Source organism: Hemicordylus capensis, chromosome 3 (genome assembly GCF_027244095.1).
Source record: "Hemicordylus capensis ecotype Gifberg chromosome 3, rHemCap1.1.pri, whole genome shotgun sequence".
NCBI lineage: Eukaryota > Metazoa > Chordata > Lepidosauria > Squamata > Cordylidae > Hemicordylus > Hemicordylus capensis.
In genome coordinates, this window is record NC_069659.1 from 224322413 (window position 1) to 224344682 (window position 22270).

General features: G+C 42.7%; 1 protein-coding gene across 4 annotated transcripts in view; it reads left to right on the plus strand.

The window, feature by feature from the left end:
- PHYHIPL (phytanoyl-CoA 2-hydroxylase interacting protein like) overlaps positions 1 to 22270 on the plus strand; it is a 143722-nt gene that overhangs the window by 99027 nt on the left and 22425 nt on the right. For 3 of the 4 annotated variants that reach the window (XM_053312787.1, XM_053312786.1, XM_053312784.1), the window contains one exon: positions 15647 to 15843. In XM_053312787.1, the coding sequence (XP_053168762.1) occupies positions 15647 to 15843 (197 nt within the window). Of the gene's footprint in view, positions 1 to 8367; positions 8582 to 15646; positions 15844 to 22270 lie in introns of those variants that run through there. The other variant, XM_053312785.1, reaches the window with a different exon arrangement.

Consider the following 22270-nt stretch of genomic DNA (forward strand, 5'->3'; position numbering starts at 1 on the left):
ATACTAGCTGGGTGACTCTGGGCCAGTCACTTCTCTCTCAGCCTAACCTACCTCACAGGGTTGTTGTGAAAAAGAAACTCAAGTATGTAGTACACCACTCTGGGCTCCTTGGAGGAAGAGCGGGATATAAATGTTAAAAATAATAATAATAATAAAATAATAATAATGTGTGGTGGGCATGTCCAAAAATACATAAATTTTGGGGAAACCTAAACATGTAAAATGAATTACTGGACTTGAACTCTGGATGGATCCCAGAGTAATGCTATTACTTAGTTGTTGCAATTCTCAAGCAGAAGAAAACAATGATATCTAATTTAACAGCAGCAAGATTAGTTGTTGCTAAAAACTGGAAGAAAAAATTGTCCACCTTCTTTCAAAGAATGGGTTAACAAAGTATGGAATATAGTGCAATTGACTAAATGAAGAGAGCTAGTCAAGCTAAGGGATGGAAGACCAAAAAGAATCCTGGGCTTGGCTGCCCATGAGAACTGCCCTTAACCTCTTTGCCAGGATCATGTGTCAGCACGAGCTTCTTGCAGCTCACGCTGACATGGAGATGGGCGCATAGTGCTCTCATCCCCTGGGGGAATCCCCCAGTGCGTGGTGCACTGTTTGATTCTCAGAGGCTGTGACATCGAGTCCGAGCCTTGGAGTGATCCGCCCTGCTCTGTGCTGCATGGAGCAGGGCTGATCATGTGGGAGCGCAGAGTACGCACTCACCAGGCTTACAGGGATCGTCTGCGGGGAAGGAAAGGTTTGGGAAGCCTTCCTCCTGCCATCCCGCCCAGTAGGTTGTGTGAATGCCCCCAGTATATTAAACAATGGCAACCTATTATTGAATATTAGAAAACAAAATATAACCTAGATATCAATATGTATAAGTGTTTCTCCTTATTGTAAGGTATATTGTTGTGTTCTCTTTTCTCTCATGGTTGTTGTATATTTGTTTTATATTGAATTTGTTTCAAAATAATTTTTGAAATTACATGCATATATGACAATATATTATAAATTAAAATTAAAAAAATGTTTGTTTCATATGTAGAGGTACTTGTTTGAAATTCTACTAGCATGGAAATCACCAAAGAAGACTTTAGACCCTTTCACACATTATTTTCAACACTCATACAATGAGCAGGGGCGTAACTATAATAGGGCAAGGGGAGACAATTGTCTTGGGGCCCACTGCCTTGGGGGCCCCCCAGAGGCAAGTCACATGACTGACTCCCCCAACCACGCACCCACCCGGGCTTCCGTCAGTTGTATTCATTCTCTGAATTTGATGTGAGTGTTAAGACCTGGAGCTACCAGAACAGCATGTCTTTCTCGAGTACCATTAAATGACTTGCATCATCCACAATTTACAAAACCTTTAAAAAAATAATTTAGGATGATGTTCTGTTGTGGCACATAGGTGATACACACACACACACACACACACACACACACACACCCCACTTTACTATGTTTTTTGTTACCACTATTCAGCCTCATTTAAGATTTCTTTACTTCATGAGCTGAGCTTCAGTGGTGGGGGGGGCATTTTAAAATCTTGTCTCTGGGCCCACTCCAACCTTGCTACGCCCCTGACAATGAGTGTACTGTGTAGGCAGGTACAGATCTATACACAGGTACAGTTATTCACACATTATGTTGAACACAGGTACAGTCATTTATATGCCACCTTTTTGTTGAATAACAGTATATAAATATATGTAGTGGAGTAGTGGTGGTGGTGGTACAGCAGTTCACTTCCTATTTGTACCATATATTTGAAGGGCCTGTACTTAGGTTATGTTCTAACTTGAATGCAGGTACAGTCATTCACACACACAAATGTATGTGTGTACAGATGTCTGTACACTTGTACAATTAAATGTCTGAATGGGGCTATTGTTTTCATACGTGGCAAAAGGCCTGTGCAAATTGGTAAAGTTCAGGTAGGATATTGGTAATCCTGGCTGCCGCCACGAGGGGGCAGCAGAATTCGGGGCAGTTACCTCTGGTGGTGCGGTGGTAGTGGAGCTCATTAATTGGGTGGCTGAAGAGAATCTCCCAAGCGTCCAGGGGTGGGCGGAGAGTGATGCAGGGCAGCTCAGGAAAGCATGTGCGGCAGCTGGGAGGAAGTGCTGGATGGATGAGTACTGTAGTTCTACTCTGAGCTTCTCCCATGGGAGAAGCTTGCGGTCATCATAAGGATGATCTGATGATGCTGAAAGATCTTGTGATTGTGTAACTCCTAGAAGGTTCAGTGGGTTAGTAATTGTTTTGTTGCATGGAATTGCAAAGATTTAATAAGGAATAAAACTGTATAACTGTGTCAAGACCTTGGGACTATAGGAATCTTTAAATTTCTCAATGTGAAGACTTCCTGGTATGTTGCAAAGCTTCTGCTGCTGCAAACGGATGGAATACACACCTCTGTATATGTCCAGGTGGCAGACATAAGCTGTTTGGGTTCCCTTTTGTTCTTATGTAAGTAGTTGCAGCAGGGCACATTTCCGCAATATATTTGGATGGCAGTATTCTGAATAAAACATCCAGTATTTGTGAGGCACATTGAATTGTGAAATAATCAGTAGCTTGGAGGGTTTCAAAAGGGTGCTGGGGGAAAGCCTTTGATAAAGAACTTTATGAAATGTATTTGACAAATCAATTCGCTGTTGCAATATGCAGATAGCTCACTAAAGAAGCAAGAGGAATAAAGATTCATGGGAAAGAATGAATTGCATTATCCAGGCTCTGGTAAGCTTCTGTAGGCATTTGGGGGTAGCTAGGGTCCTATATCATTTAAAGAAGCATCAGAAAAAATACAGTATTTAAAATATTGTTGATTAGTAAGTTAATTTAACTAATTATATTTAAAAGACTATAATATAAAACATTTAGAAACAAGATGCTGGCAAGCTAAGAGGCCTCTTTCTTTATCATCATTCAGAACTAATTCAAAGTAGTTGGGAAACCCAAGTGACAGGAGAGAAGCTACATGAGCCAGTTGCTCCATAACACGAGATGGAATTAGAGCTCTGCAAGAATACAGGACTCTTACTGAAAATACCAGCTTGGTGTTCTTCCCCCTTCCCTCTAAAATTTATCTTCTGAATTATAAACCACCTTGCTTCCCCCGTTCCCCAACCAAAGATAGTGGAGTGGGGAGTAAAGTGAGAGGAAAAGAGGAAGCACTGCAGAGTAAAGAGACTTAATTTGGGGTTGGGGCTCTCTTCTCAGCTACCCCCTTTCAACACAGAGTAGAAGGAGAAAGGAAAAATCATTTTTGACTGAAAAATAAGTCTGGCGCCTAAATTTTTCAGCAGGCTCCTAGATGCAAAGAAAAATGGTCAAGGCCTGTGCTGAAGACAAACAATAAGGGATGGCTTTTTCTGGTCCATGCCCTTCTTGTGAACTTCCTAAAAATATCCAGTTGATAACTGCTGAGAACAGGTTGGTGGGCTAGATACTCGCAACACAAATCATGGTGGAATGCAAGACTGCTATATGTACCTTCTGGATGTGCTTTCAGCTTCTCTGGATTTTCCTCAACCCCTGCATCAGAACCTCCATATCCACCATAACTTCTTATACATTCTTAAATTTAAGATGGAGCTAATATGCACATTGGAAGAAGAGCAGGGGGTGGGGCTGAAGAGCTGCAATTGTGTATTGGGAAAGCCCCTATCACAAATGGCTCTCTGTAATAACATATGGAGACAGAAGGAAATCATAAAGAATCACCTTGTGTTTAAAGTGGGAATATGAGACAAAAATCAGCGACATGATGTGTGCCCTTTGAAAAGGTTGTTCTTTTTGCAGTTGCAGTTAAAATAATGTTGCAGGCCTTGGAATGTTTGTTCTGAAAGGAAGGCAGTAATGAAGAGTGGGAGTTTGCTAGCACAACATGGAATAACATTGTGTTCGACAACTGTGACTCTCTTTTAGTCACTGCTCATATGGATAAGAACTTAATTACACAACTAGCCAAATTTGTACAGAGACGGGAGAAACAATTGTTAACAGCTTTCATTGCTAATGTTGGCTCAGGCATATACTTGCTACATCAAAATCTGTGGGCTTGGGGTTACATTGTGCTCCCCAACAGGCATACATTTGCCTGACTGAAGTGGTTATTTGTGGTAATATGCTTAAAATTAGCATGCCATCTCAGCACTTTTCTAGGGCTGTGTTTTGATGGCATTTTAGGAACATAGGAAACTGCCATATACTGAGTCAGACCATTGGTCTATCTAGCTCAGTATTGTCTTCACAGACTGGCAGCGGCTTCTCCAAGCTTGCAGGCAGGAATCTCTCTCAACCCTATCTTGGAGAAGCCAGGGAGGGAACTTGAAATCTTCTGCTCTTCCCAGAGCGGCTTCATCCCCTGAGGGGAATATCTTGCAGTGCTCACACATCAAGTCTCCCATTCATATGCAACCAGGGTAGACCCTGCTTAGCTATGGAGACAAGTCATGCTTGCTACCACAAGACCAGCACTCCTCTCCTATTTTATGTTACATACTTGTGAGTATAGTAGGAAGCACCACCACACCAACGCCTGGGCCTTTCTGCACACCAAAGAGGTGCAAAAAAAAAAAAAGTGCCCCCCCATCCCCCCAAAGCCCCACCCCACAAAGCAAACTTTCAAGTTCTGCAGAAGCCTTCAGGCTGGATATTCAGCAAAACAACAAGGGAGGGAAAGTGGCATGATGGACAGGCCCTAAAGTCTGCAGTTTGTAAAATCTTAACATTGAATTCAGGACATTTTATATGAGCAACACTTACAGATGTGTAACAATCTGAAGTCGAGGGGACAAAGAAACCAGTGGCTTCCCACCCCATAGATTCTAGCAATTTACTCAGTTCCATCTCTAGTACTAAATGGAACACACAGGTCCCTTGCAAGGCAGAGAACAGAAAAGAAACCTCAGCCATATGAAGAGAACAAGGTTCCCCCAACAATATTTTAGCCCTCAAAAGTTCATCAGCCTCCTGACCATACTTTTGTTAGCCTATTATGGCTGGGTCACCTGGAGGTTAAGTTTACTTGCTTCTGGTGACTAGACAAGTGACTGTAATTATTGGCACAGGTGTGTAAAGTGTGTGCTGTGTACAAACCAAAGACAGGGGAAATTTATGTATAAACCTAGAGCAAACAGATGTTAATTTTGGAACAAATTCTGTCTTCTGTCTACAGGTGTTTCTCTGAAACTACTTTGTTGTGGCAATTATCTTCAAGCAGGGACCACTTCTGGCACCAAAAATCCCCTTCAGTGTGAGAGCCATTTCTCACTGTGTTGACCTCCACACAGTACTGCACTTTTCCCAGTGCTGCAAGGGCCCTTTAAGAGAGACAGAGCCTTCTCTTAAGAACTTTATGGGGAAAGTACCTGGGAAGGGCCACTTGCAAGGACTTTGTGCATGGCTTCCAAAATGTTGCAGGGGCTCAAGAAGGCTCGGTTTCCCTTAAAGGAGCCCGCTGATGCTGGGCAAAAGGCACAATGGTCATCACCGCTTGGTACTGGAGACTGTGCAGAGTATTCAGCTTTGGCCGAATCTTCACACAGGCTCAATAAACAATTCGTTGGGGCATCACACTTATGGTTGATAGGAGTTGCCACTGACCTCTGGGCCTTACAATGAAGAACACTGACTAGTCCTGTTTCTTCATGATACAGGTCTTTTGAAAACATGCTTTTATCACATTTGCACTTGAAGCGATCAAATTTTTAAAAAGTAATGTGTGAGAAGCACTTAATTTGGTAAGGTTCTTCATGGAGGGTTTGCATATCTTATTTTAAAAAATTGTTTTGCCTCTAAAAATTGCCTCTAAATTCCTGCAGGTGTGTTGTTTGGGAAGGAACTTCCCAGGGTGGATAGAAATCAATGACATTTTTTAAAAATGATTTTAAAAAATTTTTAAATTGGATTTTAAACAATATATATAAAAATTTCCAGTTCTCGCTTTAAAAAAAGGTTAAAATTAAATCTAATCACACTTGCTATACCAAAACTTGGGTTCCTGAAAATGAATTAATGACTCTCTGTCACACACATTGAGTTTACTTTCCAATCAAATATGGGCATTCATTTCAGTTTTATCATGAAAATGGCTCTAGTCTGCTTAGCAGTGCCCAGCAACTACCAGCTCTTGCTTTCGAAAATGTCAGGGCTAGTTTCTGTTTCCAAGTCTGTTTGTTTATATCTATGTAAACTGCTTTGGGGACTTCTTTTGAAAAGTGGTATATAGATATTCATTGTATTCGTATGTGCAAAGACACAGACTGGATAGTAGGGTGGTGGGGCTCGGCCAAGGAGTTAAGACAGATGCACAATATAGGAAAGGAGGTGGAATAGAAAAACAGTGGTTGGGAGAAGGGAAGGGAAGGCATTTTTCAGTATATGTCTTCCTGTATTGTTCCACATCTTATCAAACAACAAATCAATAACGTGAAGGATCTGAAATATGGTGCCTAAAAACAAAATGACAGATCCTGATACTGTAACCCAAAACAACAAAAACCACTAAATAGGTGAATATAAATTATATTGAAAGTAGAACAATCAAATATAATGTAATAACCAAATTCTTTCTATCAAGAGAAAGAGAAACAATAGGACAATAATATCGAAAACTATTTCAATGTGTCTTTTTCAAGCATCTAACAAGTTCAATTAATTTTCTATAAAGATCAGCAGTAGTGTTTTTCTATTGTTTTTATGCTGGAGGAAGATGACTTCTCAGTGGGAATCCATTGGTCTTTTCCAGTCATCTGTCCATTCTACAAAATACTCATATTCACCAATAATGTGTTGATAATGATCTGTTTCTAACATAATAAATTAATGGCCAAATGGCCCTTTAAAATATTATTTTATGTAACATTCTACAATGTCCTTTATCCATGGTCAATAAATATAATAAGTGTAAGACATGTTCATAGTATTTAAAAATGCAATTAATATTATTCAATCACCATGACTGGTTATATTATCAGGATCTGTCATTTTGTTTTTTTGTTCCACATCTTGCCACTAAAAAACTGTTAGGGTGTCTCTTGCACCCAGAAGTCATATCTTGGGATATTTTGACAAAATGCCTTCGCTGAGTGAAAAAAGAAAAGCATGTCAAGTGTAATCAGAGCAACAAGGAGATACAGGGCAGCTTGACACAGGTAATTAGTAAAACTATCAGTTGCATTAAAAACCAGGTATTATATTGGATTGATTGATTAAGTGCTGTCAAGTCAGTGTTGACTCTTAGCAACCACATAAATAGATTCTCTCCAGGATGAGAGAATTATACAACTGGATGAATTATACAACTGGATTCTCCAGGATGAGAGAATTATACAACAGGATGAGAGGATGAGATATCATATGATATTAGATATCAAGTTATCTAAAAAAATTAAATGAAATATACACACCCCTGATGTAAATTCTCTGAATTATAAATCAACATGTTTTAATGATCAGATCTATACTATTGTTTAAGAAACATGTGAGGTAGTATCAGTGGGAAACTTTATTTAAATCAATGAGGTTTTCTCTTGGTGATTTAAATTGCCTTTATTTACATCAGTCCACCCTAGAATCTGCAGATAAGCTTTGGATTTTTTTCTTTAGGCAAAATCTGACAGCCAATGCTTCTACAGAAAATATTTGCCCGTGACTTGAATCTTCACATTTTTAGTTTAAAACAATTATTTATTAAGGTTTCCAACATCTTTTATTTGAGGTTTGGAAAATATTCTGGATAAACCTGTTGCATCCTTTGAAAAGTATAAATTTCAAAGTGAAGTAATACAGTTTTTCTGTAGCTAGTTGTGTAGCTGTACAGGCTACAGCTTGTCCTATCTTTGGTTTTTTGTTTCTTTTGTCTGTGACACAGATTTGCATGAGTTAATTCAGAATGTTTGTGCCAACTAAGCAAATCTGTGTCACAGACAAAGGATAGGTGCTAGACGATGGAGTATGTGGCAGTTGTGGTGCTTTCTCATTAAATAGAAAATGTGCAGGTTCAAAACAGTCTTTCTGAACATTTGATGTAAGTGTTCTTCAGTCTCCTTGTTTTTGTTTCGGCTGGGTTCAGAGTCTAGCCTTCAGATCAAGGTTGGGGACTGGCCCATGATCTCCATTGCTTCCCTTGCTTAAGGGCGGGAAGCCCTTTCTGTGCCCTGCACAGGCACAAAAGTGTCCTGCTGAGGACAGAAACCAGGGTTATCAGCATTCTGAAGTTTTGCTTCCTTGCCAGAAGAGCAAGGAAATAAACACAATGGAATGTGAGGCATAATGGAACAATGGAGTCATAATGGATTGGAACTGGAGGAAATCTATTCTTCCATACTAAATCTACGCTTCCATGCTAAAAACGAATAGCTCCAGAGGTTGGGGAAAGAAGATGGTTATCCCTGCCTGTGAATGAACTCCCATGGCTAGTCTGCTCAAACAAAGGCAGTTCTTACTTTCTTAAAGTAAAGTAGTAGCAACAGCAATAAAATTAGTGGCTACTTAGTCTTTGTGTGCAGAGGATAGGAAGCCAGCATCACAGTGAAGAACGGAGTGATGGCCAGCAAGAAAGCAGGTAGTGGATTGGCCAGTCTGGCATATCCCCTCCCCTCCCCTTCACCACCTCTTCTGTCTCTTGCTCCTCTGCTGTAATGTTGATGGAAGCATTTCTTCCCTTGAAATCTCTAATAACCCAGGTGTGTGTGTGTGTGTGTGTGTGTGTGTGTGTGTGTGTGTGTGTGCACAGCTATTTTGATTCTGAGTATAGTGGTTGTGCCATATAACTGGCATTGGGGTTAGCAGAGCTGGAGCAGTGGTGGCCAGTGAAGCCTGCCATAGGCAGGAGCAGTGAGGCTGCTAAAATATTTCTTTAAATGGCATCAAACACACCCGCTGCCAGCACCTGGCAAAGTTTTGATGTGCTGGCCCCTCAAATGGTGCCCACACGTGTGGAGGCCAGTGCAGGGCAGAGTAGTCTCCCCACAGGGTGCTGGCGGTGGGTGGATGTGTTTGCTGTTACTTAAGCAATATTCTGCCATCACTTCCCCCACCCCCATGGCAGGCTGCGGTGGTGGCTCAGCTGGGGGTCCACATCCTACAGCGGCCCATCTGGCCAGGCCCTGAACCCCCAGTATTGGTGGCAGCAGGATTCTACCAAAAGACTCACTGCACCCCCCATCCACAAATGGGAGAGGCCCCTGCACTGTCATGAGGCCACTGTGGGACACTCCCACTGGCCAGTGGGGAGGAGCCAAGATACTCAAGTGGCAGCTCTTTCTCTTGCCCACCATTGGCTTTGGCTTTCTGCCAAAGGCTCATTCTCCTGGAGGCTCCTGCAATGACTTGGGTCTTTGGGGGAAAGCCCTTTGGCAGTGGAGAATAAGATTCTATTGGTGCTGATGGATTGGTTATCAGTGGCAGCTCTTCTTCCCTTGGGGTTGGGACAAGGCAGTGGCTCCTGTTTCCCCTAGCCTCTGGGTGTAAGAGAGCTGCTGCTGTAGATTCCCCTTATTTGCCAGTGTGGGAGGAGCCTTTGCCTTCTATCAAGCTTGGGGGAAACATAGGGGCCCAACACACTATTGGGGCAGGGCAGGGACCCAATGTGCCAACATGCCATGGGGTACAAAGGCTTTGTCCCAGGCTCCCCAGCATGAGTAAAGTTCCTTGCAGGGATTTCCACCCAATACAGGGCATTCTAGCTTCAAAAATCAGGGAAAGGGGAATCCGACCTAAAAAGTGGTGAAATGCAGGGGGGAAAACTCAGGTGATGCAGGGAATTTTAGATAAAGTTTCTTTTCCTGTTGCGGGTTCACTACTTTCACTTTCAGATCTTTTATTTTTCTTGGAATGATGACCACTGTTATTTAGCTAGAGGCTGAAGAGCATAATTAGGATTTTTCCAGGAATGCCAATTGCTTTGGTTTGGCTTTCTCCTTCTCCATTTGCCTCTTCATCCCCCCACCCCACCCCTTCAGACAGTGCTAGTCTCCTGCTGTGGTGTCCTTTTCACCCCTTCTTGTTTTTCTGCCTATTTCCCTTCCGCATTGTCTGTTTGCATCTCCTTACCTTCTGATGCAGTAGGACTAGCCTGGCAAACATCACATAATCTCTGCCTGCTCACCAGTTGTTGCTGGTGGCACAACTTCAGGGAAAAGCTGCTATGCAGGGGAATGCCTAATTTTAGTACAAGCTTTGCTCCTTGTGGGGGTCAGAGGACAATCGGTCTCTCATGTGAGCTGCGGAAATCTGACGACAGGAAGCTGCAGTGCAGCTCCAGTGTGGCTGCAGTGGCCTTCAGAAGGCTACACGAGGGGAAATAACAGCCATTGGGAAAACTCAGATACACCTTAAGAAGACTTGCATTTGCTGGTGTCGTTTGGCTCAAATAAGAAAATGCACAGAATTGATTTAATGAGATGGATTGTGCAATACTTTGTATATTAATGGCCTGATTTAAGGAATTCTGCTGCCCTAGAAAGCAGAGCCAAAATCTCGTGCCAGAAAGGAAATTTGAAATTGCATATGTCAAGGCAAAGGGTATGCAAAAAGTCAATAAAAGGCACATTTGAGTTTTAGCAAGAATTTAGTTTCAAATGTTGGCTTGGATCCAAAGGAGCCCTTTTGTTAGTGAAAGTCGGAAACAGTCCTTCACAGAAGAGCTGTTCTCAGCGTCGCTCAGCAGAAGAGGATTGCATGAGAAAAATGACTTCAAGCCCAGAGAAGTGCTCTGGCTGCACAAGCTGTTTTCAAAAGCTTTTGATATCCCACTAGGATGTACATACTACAGCCTGTATCTTCCATATTTCTCATACTGGAATGTAACCCCTAATACTGTATATTGTGATGCTGCACTGTGAGAAGGCTTCCTCTAGCATTTGTGCAAGAGCTCATAGAATAGTACCAATACATAGTTTCCTCTCACCCCGCCCCCAGTTCTTTGGATCCAGTACATCTGTGTTTTGGATCCGTGGTTATTTGGATCCAGTATATGAGAGGAGGGTATTAGCTAACATCTAGTATTTCTTCTATTTTATTCCCAAGACTTACAAACTGGTTTTCAAGCAGGCCTCAATTCTTTTGATCATAAAAGCTGACCTATGCTATTGAAGCCCTCTCCTTGGTTCCTGACTGTGAACATACAGTTGGCTAGTACTCTGCCATTGTGACTCCATCAATCTACTCAAATCAGAGTTGTGGGAAACCATTAAAGTTATAGTTTAATAACTTAATATAATAATGCTTTTGATGTCCTGTAGCTTGGTGGTAGCACATATGCTTTTTATCCAGAAGGTCACAGGTTCCGCCCTTGGCATCACCAGTTAAAGGGAACTTTCTGTATTAGGGTTGTGAAAGACTTTGCCTGAATGAAAGACACTGCCAGCAATTGCTGACAGAGTGGTTTGATTTTAAATTGCAAAGAACAACAAAAAATCCACCAAGTTTCCAATTTTGTAAATCATGCTTTCCTGGACAAGAGTGCATGCAAATTGTTTCCTATAACAGTGAAATATAAAACATGTTGGTTGACAACTAAATGAAGTATTTAAACTGCCTAGGATCATGACTGAGAATTTCTGGCCGTGCAGCCCATGTGCCTTTTTGTATTATACAAGTTAATATTAGAGATGAGTGGGGAGCACAGAGGTGTTTCATGGGAACTTCTACCATTAGGTTGACTTCACCCTAAGGGATGGGCATTACTACATTTGTGTGCTGTAGTAGCCCCTCACCCCACCCTTTGCTATTTGCTCAAGTGCAAAACCCATCTAGTGCTTGATCTCAAAGCCTTCCCTCTCGCATTTTTCTTCCTTGCTCTTTCATTTTTCGATCTTTTTCTCCCTCCACCATGTTTATTGCCTCCAGAATTGTTTGTATAACCCCAGTAAAAAGAATTAGCATATATACTGGGGTTATACAAACAATTCTGGAAATCTTAGGACATGATCAACCGAAATTTAAATGCATTTAAATCTCATTTATTTCAATGAGACCTTTTAAATGTATGTATTACTTTCTTCTACTGAGATCAACGTAAGACTACTCTAATTTGGGCTGAATTTTGTCTGTCATTTGAATTTGAGGTGTGAGAATAAAAGTGTACAAATCTATGACACTTAAATGTGGAAAGTGCCTCCTTTATTGTAAGAAAATATATTTTGAGGATAATATTTCACTTTTGGGCAGGAGATTCCTTTCTGATACAATGGCAGTGGGTCTTTTATATGCCTAGCTCACTGTCGTAATGGTCCCACTGCCTATATTTTTGAAATGTTAAGCCGACAGCACTATCTGCTTTCCCGTTCCTTTGGGACCCTTGCATTGTAATCACCACTGCAGTGATCAGGTCGAGGAATCAGAGCAACTGCCTGATATTGGACAGAGGGAAGGGCCAAGAAAGCGCTCTCTTACCATCCTTGCTGCTTGCTTCTGTCTGCAGCAGAGGGAAGGACCAAACCTTCTCTTAGTTCTACACCAGAATCATTATTGTATGATTCTGTTTTTCTGGTGGACTTTTTTTTTTTGGGTGGGGGGCTTCATTGTAATTGCATGGTACAATTTGATTTTGTTAGCTGCCTTGAGCAGACTAATGAGAAAGTATGTAAATCATATAAATGTAAATCAAATACAGAGGGGAAAGTTTTCTCTCTCTCTCTCTCACTCACACACACACACACACACACACACACACACACACACACACCCCTACCTAAAATCCCACTGATTTCAATAGAAAAGATGTAAGCAAGTGTTTAACCCGCTTACCAAAATCAATGAGATTTAAGTGTTTAACTTTTACTGGTTTGCATTGTTAATAAATCCCTAGATAATCTTGTACTGTTGATACAGAGGGCTTTGTTTGGGTGGCAGGTCTCGTCTGCTGAAGCTGTATAATGAAAATACCCTTACTATTATTACTGTTGCTGTTGTTAAACGTCTCTCTTCCTCCTGTACACATTAAAGATTTCATATTATCCATCCTCAATGTGCACAATTAAGATTTGTTCTCGTGTTTGTGCATATATATTTTTCCAGTTGACTTTTCGTGGCTGGGGTTAGCTATTAAATTAGCAAAGCAGTCACTTCTGGAATAGTTACAATTCTCTCTGATGTTAATTACTTCATATGTCTCTTGGGATGGCATTAAAAAAATGACATTGGCTCTGCCCCACTTAGTCTGCTGTGAACAGGACTGTGAAGTCTTAACTAAGGTTGATGAACATCTAGTCATGTGGATAATCCCATTGCTTTCACTGGCATTGCTTATATGAATACAAGTGCTCACGCTCCACGCAGGAGCATGCATATTTTCTAGGCCTTGCGTTGTTGCCTCTGTGCCGTCTGCTTTATGTGGAGTTGCCAGGCAGCTGGTATTATCCAAACAGTAACAGGCTAGTCTATCAGGTAACTAGTATTACATACCTGCCAACATGTCCCTATTTTCCCATTCAGGTGAATGGGGGAACGGGGACATATTGGCAGGTATGGTATTAGCCTTCATTTGCACATGCAGAAGAATGAGGTGGTAGGATCCTGAGGTGGTAGGGTAGACATTACCACTTCAGATTGCAAGTGGGAATCACCTTTTCGCAATGACCTGAGCAGGAAACTAGCACAGCAAGGAATGGGATGAGCTTGACTCCTCCTTCCTAATGTGCTAGGTGTTTTTTTAATTATTTTAGCAAGGAGTTTACATGAGGGGAGCACTCAAAAAGTAACACTCTCCCTCCACCTGAGCTCTGAAGTGGTACAGCCTGCTTTGCTACCTCCGAATTCTCCCACTCCTGCTCTTGCATGGGTAGACCAGGCTATAAGGTCTTAAAAGCACCAGATTCTGCCAGTCTCTACACATAACTTGCCAGATTCTGCTTGAGCTTTTCTTCAGCCCTACTAGGTAGTCCTCTAAATTTGCCTGCTGTGCCAGAGTGGAAAGTAGTTAAAGTGAGTGGAAAGTAGTTAATGTAACTCCAATTTTCAAAAAGAGATCTGGGGGGATTAGGCAAACTACAGGCCGGTTAGCTTAATTTCTGTGCCAGGTAGATTGATGGAAAGCTTACTTAAGGACAAATTTGTTAAACACATAGAAAAAAAGCCCTTGCTGAAGGAAAACCAGCATGGCTTCTGCAAGGGCAAGTCTTGCCTCATTAACCTTTTGGAGTTCTTTGAGAGTGTCAACTGGCATGTGACCTGGTTGACATAGTATACTTGGACTTCCAAAAAGCTTTTGACAAAGTTCCCCAGCAAAGGCTCTTGAATAAATTTAGCAGCCATAAGATAAGGGGACAGGCTCATGTGTGGATTGGTAACTGGTTGAAGGAGAGGAAACAGAGAGTAGGAATAAATCAACAGTTTTCACAATGGAGGGAAGGAAGAAATTGGGTCCCCAGGGATTAGTACTGGGAACAGTGCTCTTTAACTTTTGTTCATAAATGATCTATGAGATGGGATAAGCAATGAAGTGGCCAAATTTGCAGATGACACTAAACTTACTTAGGCTAGTGAAATCCAAAACCAATTGTGAGGAGCTCCAAAAGGGTCTCTCCAAACTGGGTGAGTGACTGACAAAATGGTAAATGCAGTTCAATTTAAGCAAGTATGAATTGATGAATATTGGGGCAAAAAACCAATTTCACATATACACTGATGGGGTCTGAGGTGTCAGTGACTGACCATGAGAGAGATCTTGGGGTCGTGTTGGACAGCTCATTGAAAGTGTTGTCTTAGTTTGTGGCAACTGTGAAAAAGGCAAATTCCATGCTAGGGGTCATTAGGAAGGGGATTGAAAATAAAAATGCTAATATTATAATGCCCTTATACAAGTCTGTGGTGTAGACACATTTGGAGTACTACATACAGTTCTAGTCACTGTGTCTTAAGAAGGATATTGTAGAACTGGAGAAGATGCAGAAGAGGACAACCAAGATGATCAGTGGCCTGGAGCATCTTCCTTATGATGCAAGGCTACAGCACCTGGGCTTTTAAGTCTGGAAAAGAGGTGACTATGGAGAGACATAATAGAGGTGTATTAAATTATGCATGGAGTAGAGAGAGTGGACAGAGAAAATTGTATCCCTCTCTCACACAATACTAGACCAGAAGTCATCCCATAAAACTAAAAAATGGGAAATTTAGGACCAACAAAAGGAAGTACTTTTTCACACAGCGCATACTTAATCTGTGGAATTCTCTACCATGGGATGTGGTCATGGCCACTAGCTTGGATGGCTTTAAAAGGGGCTTGGACAGATTCACGGAGGAGAGGTCTATCAATGGCTACTAGTCTGGTGGCTATAGGCCATCTCCAGCCTTAGGCAAGATGCTGCTAAATACCAGTTGTAGGGGAGTAACAGCAAGAGAGAGGGCACACCTCACCTCTTGCCTATGGGCTTCCCAGAGCCATCTGGTGGGCCACTGTGTGTAACAGAATACTGGACTAAATTGTCCTTGGGCCTGATCCAGCAGGGCTGTTCTTATGTCTGTCTTCCATCCTCTTTTCCCCTCTGTATTTTTAAAATCTTATATTGACAGTCTAGTGCTTTTATTGAGGAAAACATTACACTTTCATTCTCCAAGAAACTATGAGGAGCAAGCCTCTAGTGGCACTCTTACAAACAGAGACTTGTTTTTGTTTATGTCTATACAGGAAATAAATCGCAAGATAGTGGGATTGCAGAGATGGAGGAGCTTCCTGTTCCACACAACATCAAAATCAGCAACATCACCTGTGATTCCTTCAAGATTTCATGGGACATGGATTCCAAATCCAAGGAACGCATCACTCACTACTTCATTGACCTAAACAAAAAAGAGAACAAGAATTCCAACAAATTTAAACACAAGGTATATATTTATTTTTCGCACGTAAGGAGGAAGAGCAGAAGCTGTAGTACTATTAGTAACACAGCTGTCCTTACAGTACAGCAAACTGGGACAATTGCACTGAGCCCTATGCTTGGAGAGACCGTACCCCCACCTCACGAGCCCTGTCCCCTCAGCCACTGACATCGCCCTTCTTCCCCCTTCCATAGCATGCTCAAACCCCTCTGCTCTTGCTGTAGCAGTTCATATCTATTGGCTGCCTTGTCTGCTCAGGATCTGTCTTCTGCTCTGCTGGCTGCTCCAGCAGTGCCTCAGTTGCCTCAGCACAACAATTGTGGGGCTTGGTTTTCTCCTTTCAAACATCCCACTTTCCTTTCTTTTGTGAGATAGTTTTCCCCCATGACTGCAGTGCTGGGGAGAGCACTGGATGAACAAGGAAGTAGGTTGCTGCTACCAGCCAGCCATAGAACACAGATGGACTCCAAGTGGGCAAAGCAGGCAGAGGCATGCTGTTACTTCTGATAACAGCGCGTCTTGTGGTAGCAAGCATGACTTGTCCCCTTTGCTAAGCAGGGTCTGCCCTGGTTGCATATGAATGGGAGACTTCACGTGTTAGCACTGTAAGACATTCCCCTCAGGGGATGGAGGCGCTCTGGTAAGAGCATCTTCTTGCTTGCATGTAGAAGGTTCAAAATTCCCTCCCTGGCATCTCCAAGATTGGGCTCAGTAAGACTCCTGCCTGTAACTTTGGAGAAGCCGCTGCCGGTCTGTGTAGACAATACTGAGATAGATGGACCAATGGTCTGACTCAGTATATGGCAGCTTCCTGTGTACAGCCAGAGCAGCAGCAGTAGTAGGCAATATGTGTCGGGGCGGCGGGGAGAGGCCAGCAAGGCAGAAGAGAAGTGGCATTGGGGACGAAGGAATAGGGGTGATATCATTGATCTCCAGACCAGGGGTCAACGCCTGTGATGCAGGGGGCAGAAAGATGGGGGAGATATCTTTAATTATATGCAAATGCTAAGGGATCCCACACTCTCCAATTTATCATGGGCCTCTTCTCCAGGGATAGCCCTGACTAGTAACCCTTTGAAATCTTGTTTGCTACCCAGATTCTTCTGGCATTTTTGCTTGTGATATTTTTCAAGGTATTTGCTGGTACAATAATTCTCTAAGGGAGGCCTTCATTAAAGAAGAGGCTTCCGTTAGGCCCCAGATCAGCCCCCTAAAGTCAAATAAATGTTATCAGATTCTGGTGGGCATCTGAAATTGAGGTGATTGTTTTTTCTGTTGAACTCAAGCTCAAGTTTACCCCAGATTAGAATTTCTGCAATATCTTCAACTGATGTGTTTAGCTCAAAACTTCACAGCTTATGATCCACTTGTTGCTTGATAAAATTCTTGTGTTTGCTGTCCACTGAGGACTGCAAAATCAGAACGAGTCGGTGGTGGGGCACCAGACCAATCACAGGACATAGCTACTGGGCTGCACTTGACTTTTTGGCTCAGGCTCGGTCTTGCCAGAGTCCTCAGGAGGGGTACGTGGGAAGCTGGGAGGGAGGTGCCAATGACTTCTGCAATCTGCAAGTGAGTTGAATGATACTGCAAAATACATTACATTTAGGATAGCAAAATTCCTTGCCCAAGCACTGATAATGCGTGCTAAAGTTAAAGCAAATGCTACTATGTACCATCATAGAGATTTTGGTATTCCTCACACATCATGATCTGACACCTTTTTATTTTTGTAACAGTCTGTAATGTTTTAATGTCCAGTGTTCATGATTTGTTTTGATATATCGTGGATTGTGTATAATGGCAAGTTGCTATTTTCCAATGAGTGGACCTGACCAGATTTGCAAGTTCGATGGAGGGGAAACTTGCTCTGAGGATATCCCATAGCAAGAGGGTAGCACCCCAAAGTCAAAAGGAAGTTACCAAATTCTGGTGGTATCTGAAGTTGTTGTTTGCTAAGGAGATGGCGCTTCCTAATGCATTTGAAGTTTAATTCTTTCACCATAGGTTTCATCATAGAATTCCATACAGATGAGAAACTGTGTGGAAAGAAAAAAAGCAGCTGGTTCGTGTGTATGAACCATTTTGAGCGATGCTGATATCCTTGTGATGTTTTTAAAAACACTGGATGACACAGCATTCCATGTGCACGTTAATGAAATGAGCACACAGTTGTGCAAGAGCACTCTTGTGCAAATGCATGAAATTGTGGAGAGTTGTGCGATGGGTGGGCTATTGGAAATCATGGCTGCCCACTGAGCAACTGCATTTGTGCAAGAGCACTCTTTCGCAATTGCATGCACGTTTCGTTAAAATGCATGCAGAACGTTGCGCAGTATGTCAACCACTGTTATCCAAATCCCTATAAATTTCTGAAACTGTGGCGCCTCCACCTATGTACTGAAATTGTGGATGCTTTACCTAGCTACAACATCCATGAGAGACTGCTTGTTAGCCCCACTTCGTTAAGCTCGTAGTGCCTGAGTACTGTATTGTTGGAGAGGACATCTGCTGCATCTGAGTACAATGTAGCATGGGGACCAGGCTAACTAGCATGGGGGAGGGGCTAATGCACATACTCTTGTGGATGATGTATCTAGGCGCAGCATCCACAATTTCAATGACGTCTGTATAGGGCTCTTGTCTTTTGACCAAGCTGGTTGCCTGCAGGAGAAACTAGGCCATTGCTCAGGGGGGGAAATAAAATGATTTCCCCATTATAATACAAGCTGCAACCAAAAGCTGTCTCAGACTAGTTGTTTGTGTTGGAATTGCCAAGTACATCAATTTGGCTATTGATTGTGTCGGGACAGTTACATCTTTGGACCACTTCTACATCACTTTGTGTTTAAGGTGGGGAAAAATATGATCTGGCACAGGGAGCAGTTAAGACTAGGATGTCAAGAATTTGCCCATGGATGTACTTTTAAAGAAATGAAAGATGCATTTAGGTTTCGCAGTATAAATAAGCACTTCAAAGCCTGGGACAGGAAAATCTGTGCTCAGTGCTACAGGCATAAGTGGATCAGATCAATGACTGTTATAAAATAGGGTAACTCATTTACTTCAGCTAAGCATGTGTCCAAACATGTGCTTTAAAAATCATTAGTCCTGTTCCAACAGCTCCAAGCTTCAACCTAACATGGACCTGAATGGGCCAGTCTGGGCTCACACAGGAGCACCATGTCCCATTGGAGCCCCACAAAGCTCTGAGTCAGAGAAATTTGTGTAAATCAGGTGTGTATGTTTAAAATTTACTAACATTTCTCCATAGCTCAAAATGGGTTTGAAATCACAAGGCAAATGAACAAAAAATGTTAAAAGGATAAGACCATAAGAACAGCCCTGCTGGATCAGGCCCAAGGCCCATCTCATCTAGCATCCTGTTTCACACAGTGGCCCACCAGATGCCTCTGGGAAGCCCACAGGCAAGATATGAAGGCATGCCCTATCTCCTGCTGTTCCTCCCCCTGCCACTGGTATTCAGAGGCATCCCGCCTCTTGAGAATGGAGGTGGCCTTTGTCCACCAGATTAGTAGCCATTGATTGACCTGTCCTCCAGAATTTGTCTAAGTCCCTCTTAAAGCCATCCAGGCTGGTGGCTGTCACCACATCCTGTGGCAGAGAATTCCTTAGGTTAATTATGCATTGTCTGAAAAAGTGTTTCTTTATGTGGGTCCTAAACTTCCTGGCCTTCAGTTTCATGGGATGATCCCTGGTTCTAGTGTTGTGAAAGAGGGAGAAAAATTTCTTTCTCTCCACACCATGCATAATTGTATAGACCTCTATCATGTCTCCCTTTGGTTGTCTTTTTTTCCTAAGATAAAAAGCCCCAGGGGTGTGTGTGTGTTTAATTTATTTATATACCACCTTTCATAAAACGAATCCCAAGGCAGTTTACAACAATTAATACAATAAAATTCCGTAAAATCACATTAAAATATTAAAATCAATTCAAACTAAAAAACACCCCCCCCCAAAAAAAAACCCAACAGCAGTAAAAATAAAACAGAGCAGCCAGAAGGAAAGAGGCCTCCCCTAAGGGGTAAACGCCTGAACAAATAAAAACATTTTCAGTTGTTTTTTAAAAGCAGCCACAGATGCTAAAGAACAGACACCCACAGGGTAACGTTCCAGGCCTCGGGGCAACAACAGAAGGCCTGGTCCCACGTGCACGACAATTGAGCCTCCCTCACTGTCGGCAATGGAGCAAAGCCCCCTCTGATGACCTTGTTGAGTGGGCAGAAACACTTGGGAGCAGGTGGTCCTTCAGATATCCAGGGCCCAAATCCTTCAGGGCTTTGAAGGTAATAACCAGCACCGTGACTTGGATCCAGAAACAAATTGGTAGCCAGTGCAGCTCTTTCAGTGCAGGTGTAATATGTTCTGAACGAGGAGTTCCAGATAGAACCCTAGCTGCTGCATTCTGCACCAACGGAAGTTCCCAAATATTCTTCAAGTGCAGCCATAAAATGCATTGCAGTCATCTAGCTGGGATGTGACTAAAGCATGGGTAACCATGGCCAGATCTGCCTTCTGCATGCAGATGCTCTTCCCAGAGCGGCTCCATCCCCTAAGGGGAATATCTTGCAGTGCTCACACATGTAGTCCCATTCATATGCAACCAGGGTGGGCCCTGATTAGCAAAGGGGACCACAAGACTAACTCTTCTCCTCACTAAGCCTGGACAGTCCAGAGGCTTTGCACTACATGCCAACTACAGGGACCAGCATTTCACCACCTGAGCACACAGAGTTAATGGTAGGTCAGTAAGCTAAATTGCAGCTCTAGGCCATGAGGTTCCAAATGTGAGCCCCAGAGAACATATCTCCTGGTTCAAAATCTCCCAGAAGCCATAGCAAACAAACAAAACAGCTCTGCCTCTTGGCAGGGCGGTAGGCGACGACTTAGTCACAAAAACAAAACCCTCCGTGGCCAGCACAGTTCTTGGTAACTGGAGATCCTATAACTGGTTATACAGTTACAGGATCATTCATGTCTGTGTTTGTAAGGAGTCTTATCTGTCTGTACACCCCATGAATCAGAAGGATGCAAATGGGTAAAAATATGAGTTTTCTTGACGTGTGCCCCCTGAAGAGAATTTTAATTAAAATACAAAAAGGAGAGAAATGAAAAGGCTGCCTCGAGGTGGAATTTTGACCTGAGCAACAGAAGGGTGGGGGGTGGGTGTAATAGAAGAAAGGCTATATTTAAAAAAAAAAAAGAGGTAAGGAGGATGGGATAGGGCTAGCTATGCTAGGGAACTAAAGATGGCAACTGATTAGCTAACCCCACTGGAAGTGAGAGATTAGGGCAGCAGAAATTGTGGAGGCCGGTGCCAGTTGCAATAAGACTGAACTGAAGAAAAGGCAACATCAGCTGCTGTACTCCAGAGCACCGCTGCCTGGGCAAGATAAGGAGTTGGTAGAGACCAGCAGACAGTCTTGATGGATTTAGCAAGATTTGCAAGAAATATGATTACACAGTAATGACTAATAGAATAAGTGTAAATACAATTTATAGCAAAGCCTGGACAATTTGTGACTCTTGGCCATCTACCTTGACCCACCAAGATTTCAATATGCCCCCTGTTTTTCCTGCCTGCCAGAGTGAGACGGTCATTGAGTGTGATCAGCTTGGTGTGTTGTATAGGTCTGAAGTAGAAGTCAAAAGTGTAGATGATAGATTTGTTGGTCGGTTTTAACCTCAGTCCAGTTATGCCAGTGCATAGAGGTACTGTCAGATAGACAGGCAGTTGTGCTTATCAGCTTTGTGAAATGGCAGGCAGACAAAATCTAGGCCTGCAGTCAGCACCCGAATACTATTTAGGAGGGGATCTGGCTGTTGGTTTGGATTGGATAGTTGTGTGCACAATCTACTTGTTTGGCTAAGGTACGTTTCGGGGGACTTGCCTTTCCCAAACACACATATAGTCCCTAGTTGGGTCGGAACAGTTGTGTGATAGGCTTCTCACCAATAACTAATCTTGGAGTCTTTTGTGGTGGCCCTGGTTGCTCTTTTCCTTCTCTTTATGACTTTATATCTTTTACTTGGAGCCACCTTGTGCCTTGTGCAGCACTGGTCAGGGCTAAGCGAGGCCACTCCCAGAATGTGACTGCCAGTAAATCTTTGAGCAATGGATCAGGAAGCTTTTACACTTCTCCTTGCAAAGGTGCCTCATTTCTGAATATGCCCTTTCCCCCTCTGCCGTTATCAGAAATCTCTTTCAGCTGGAATCTGCATTGTGATGGGACAACCATTTTGTCATGAGATCCTTGATGTAGCATTCCAGGCATTTAACCTTTTGGAAGCTTGGAGCTCAAGACCCCAGAGGCTGCTGCGTTCACTCAGATTCTTTTATGAGGAATATCCAGCTTTGCTGTGGCACAGAAAGCAGAAGCAAGTGATGGGCTTTGGGTGGGGATGCACAAAA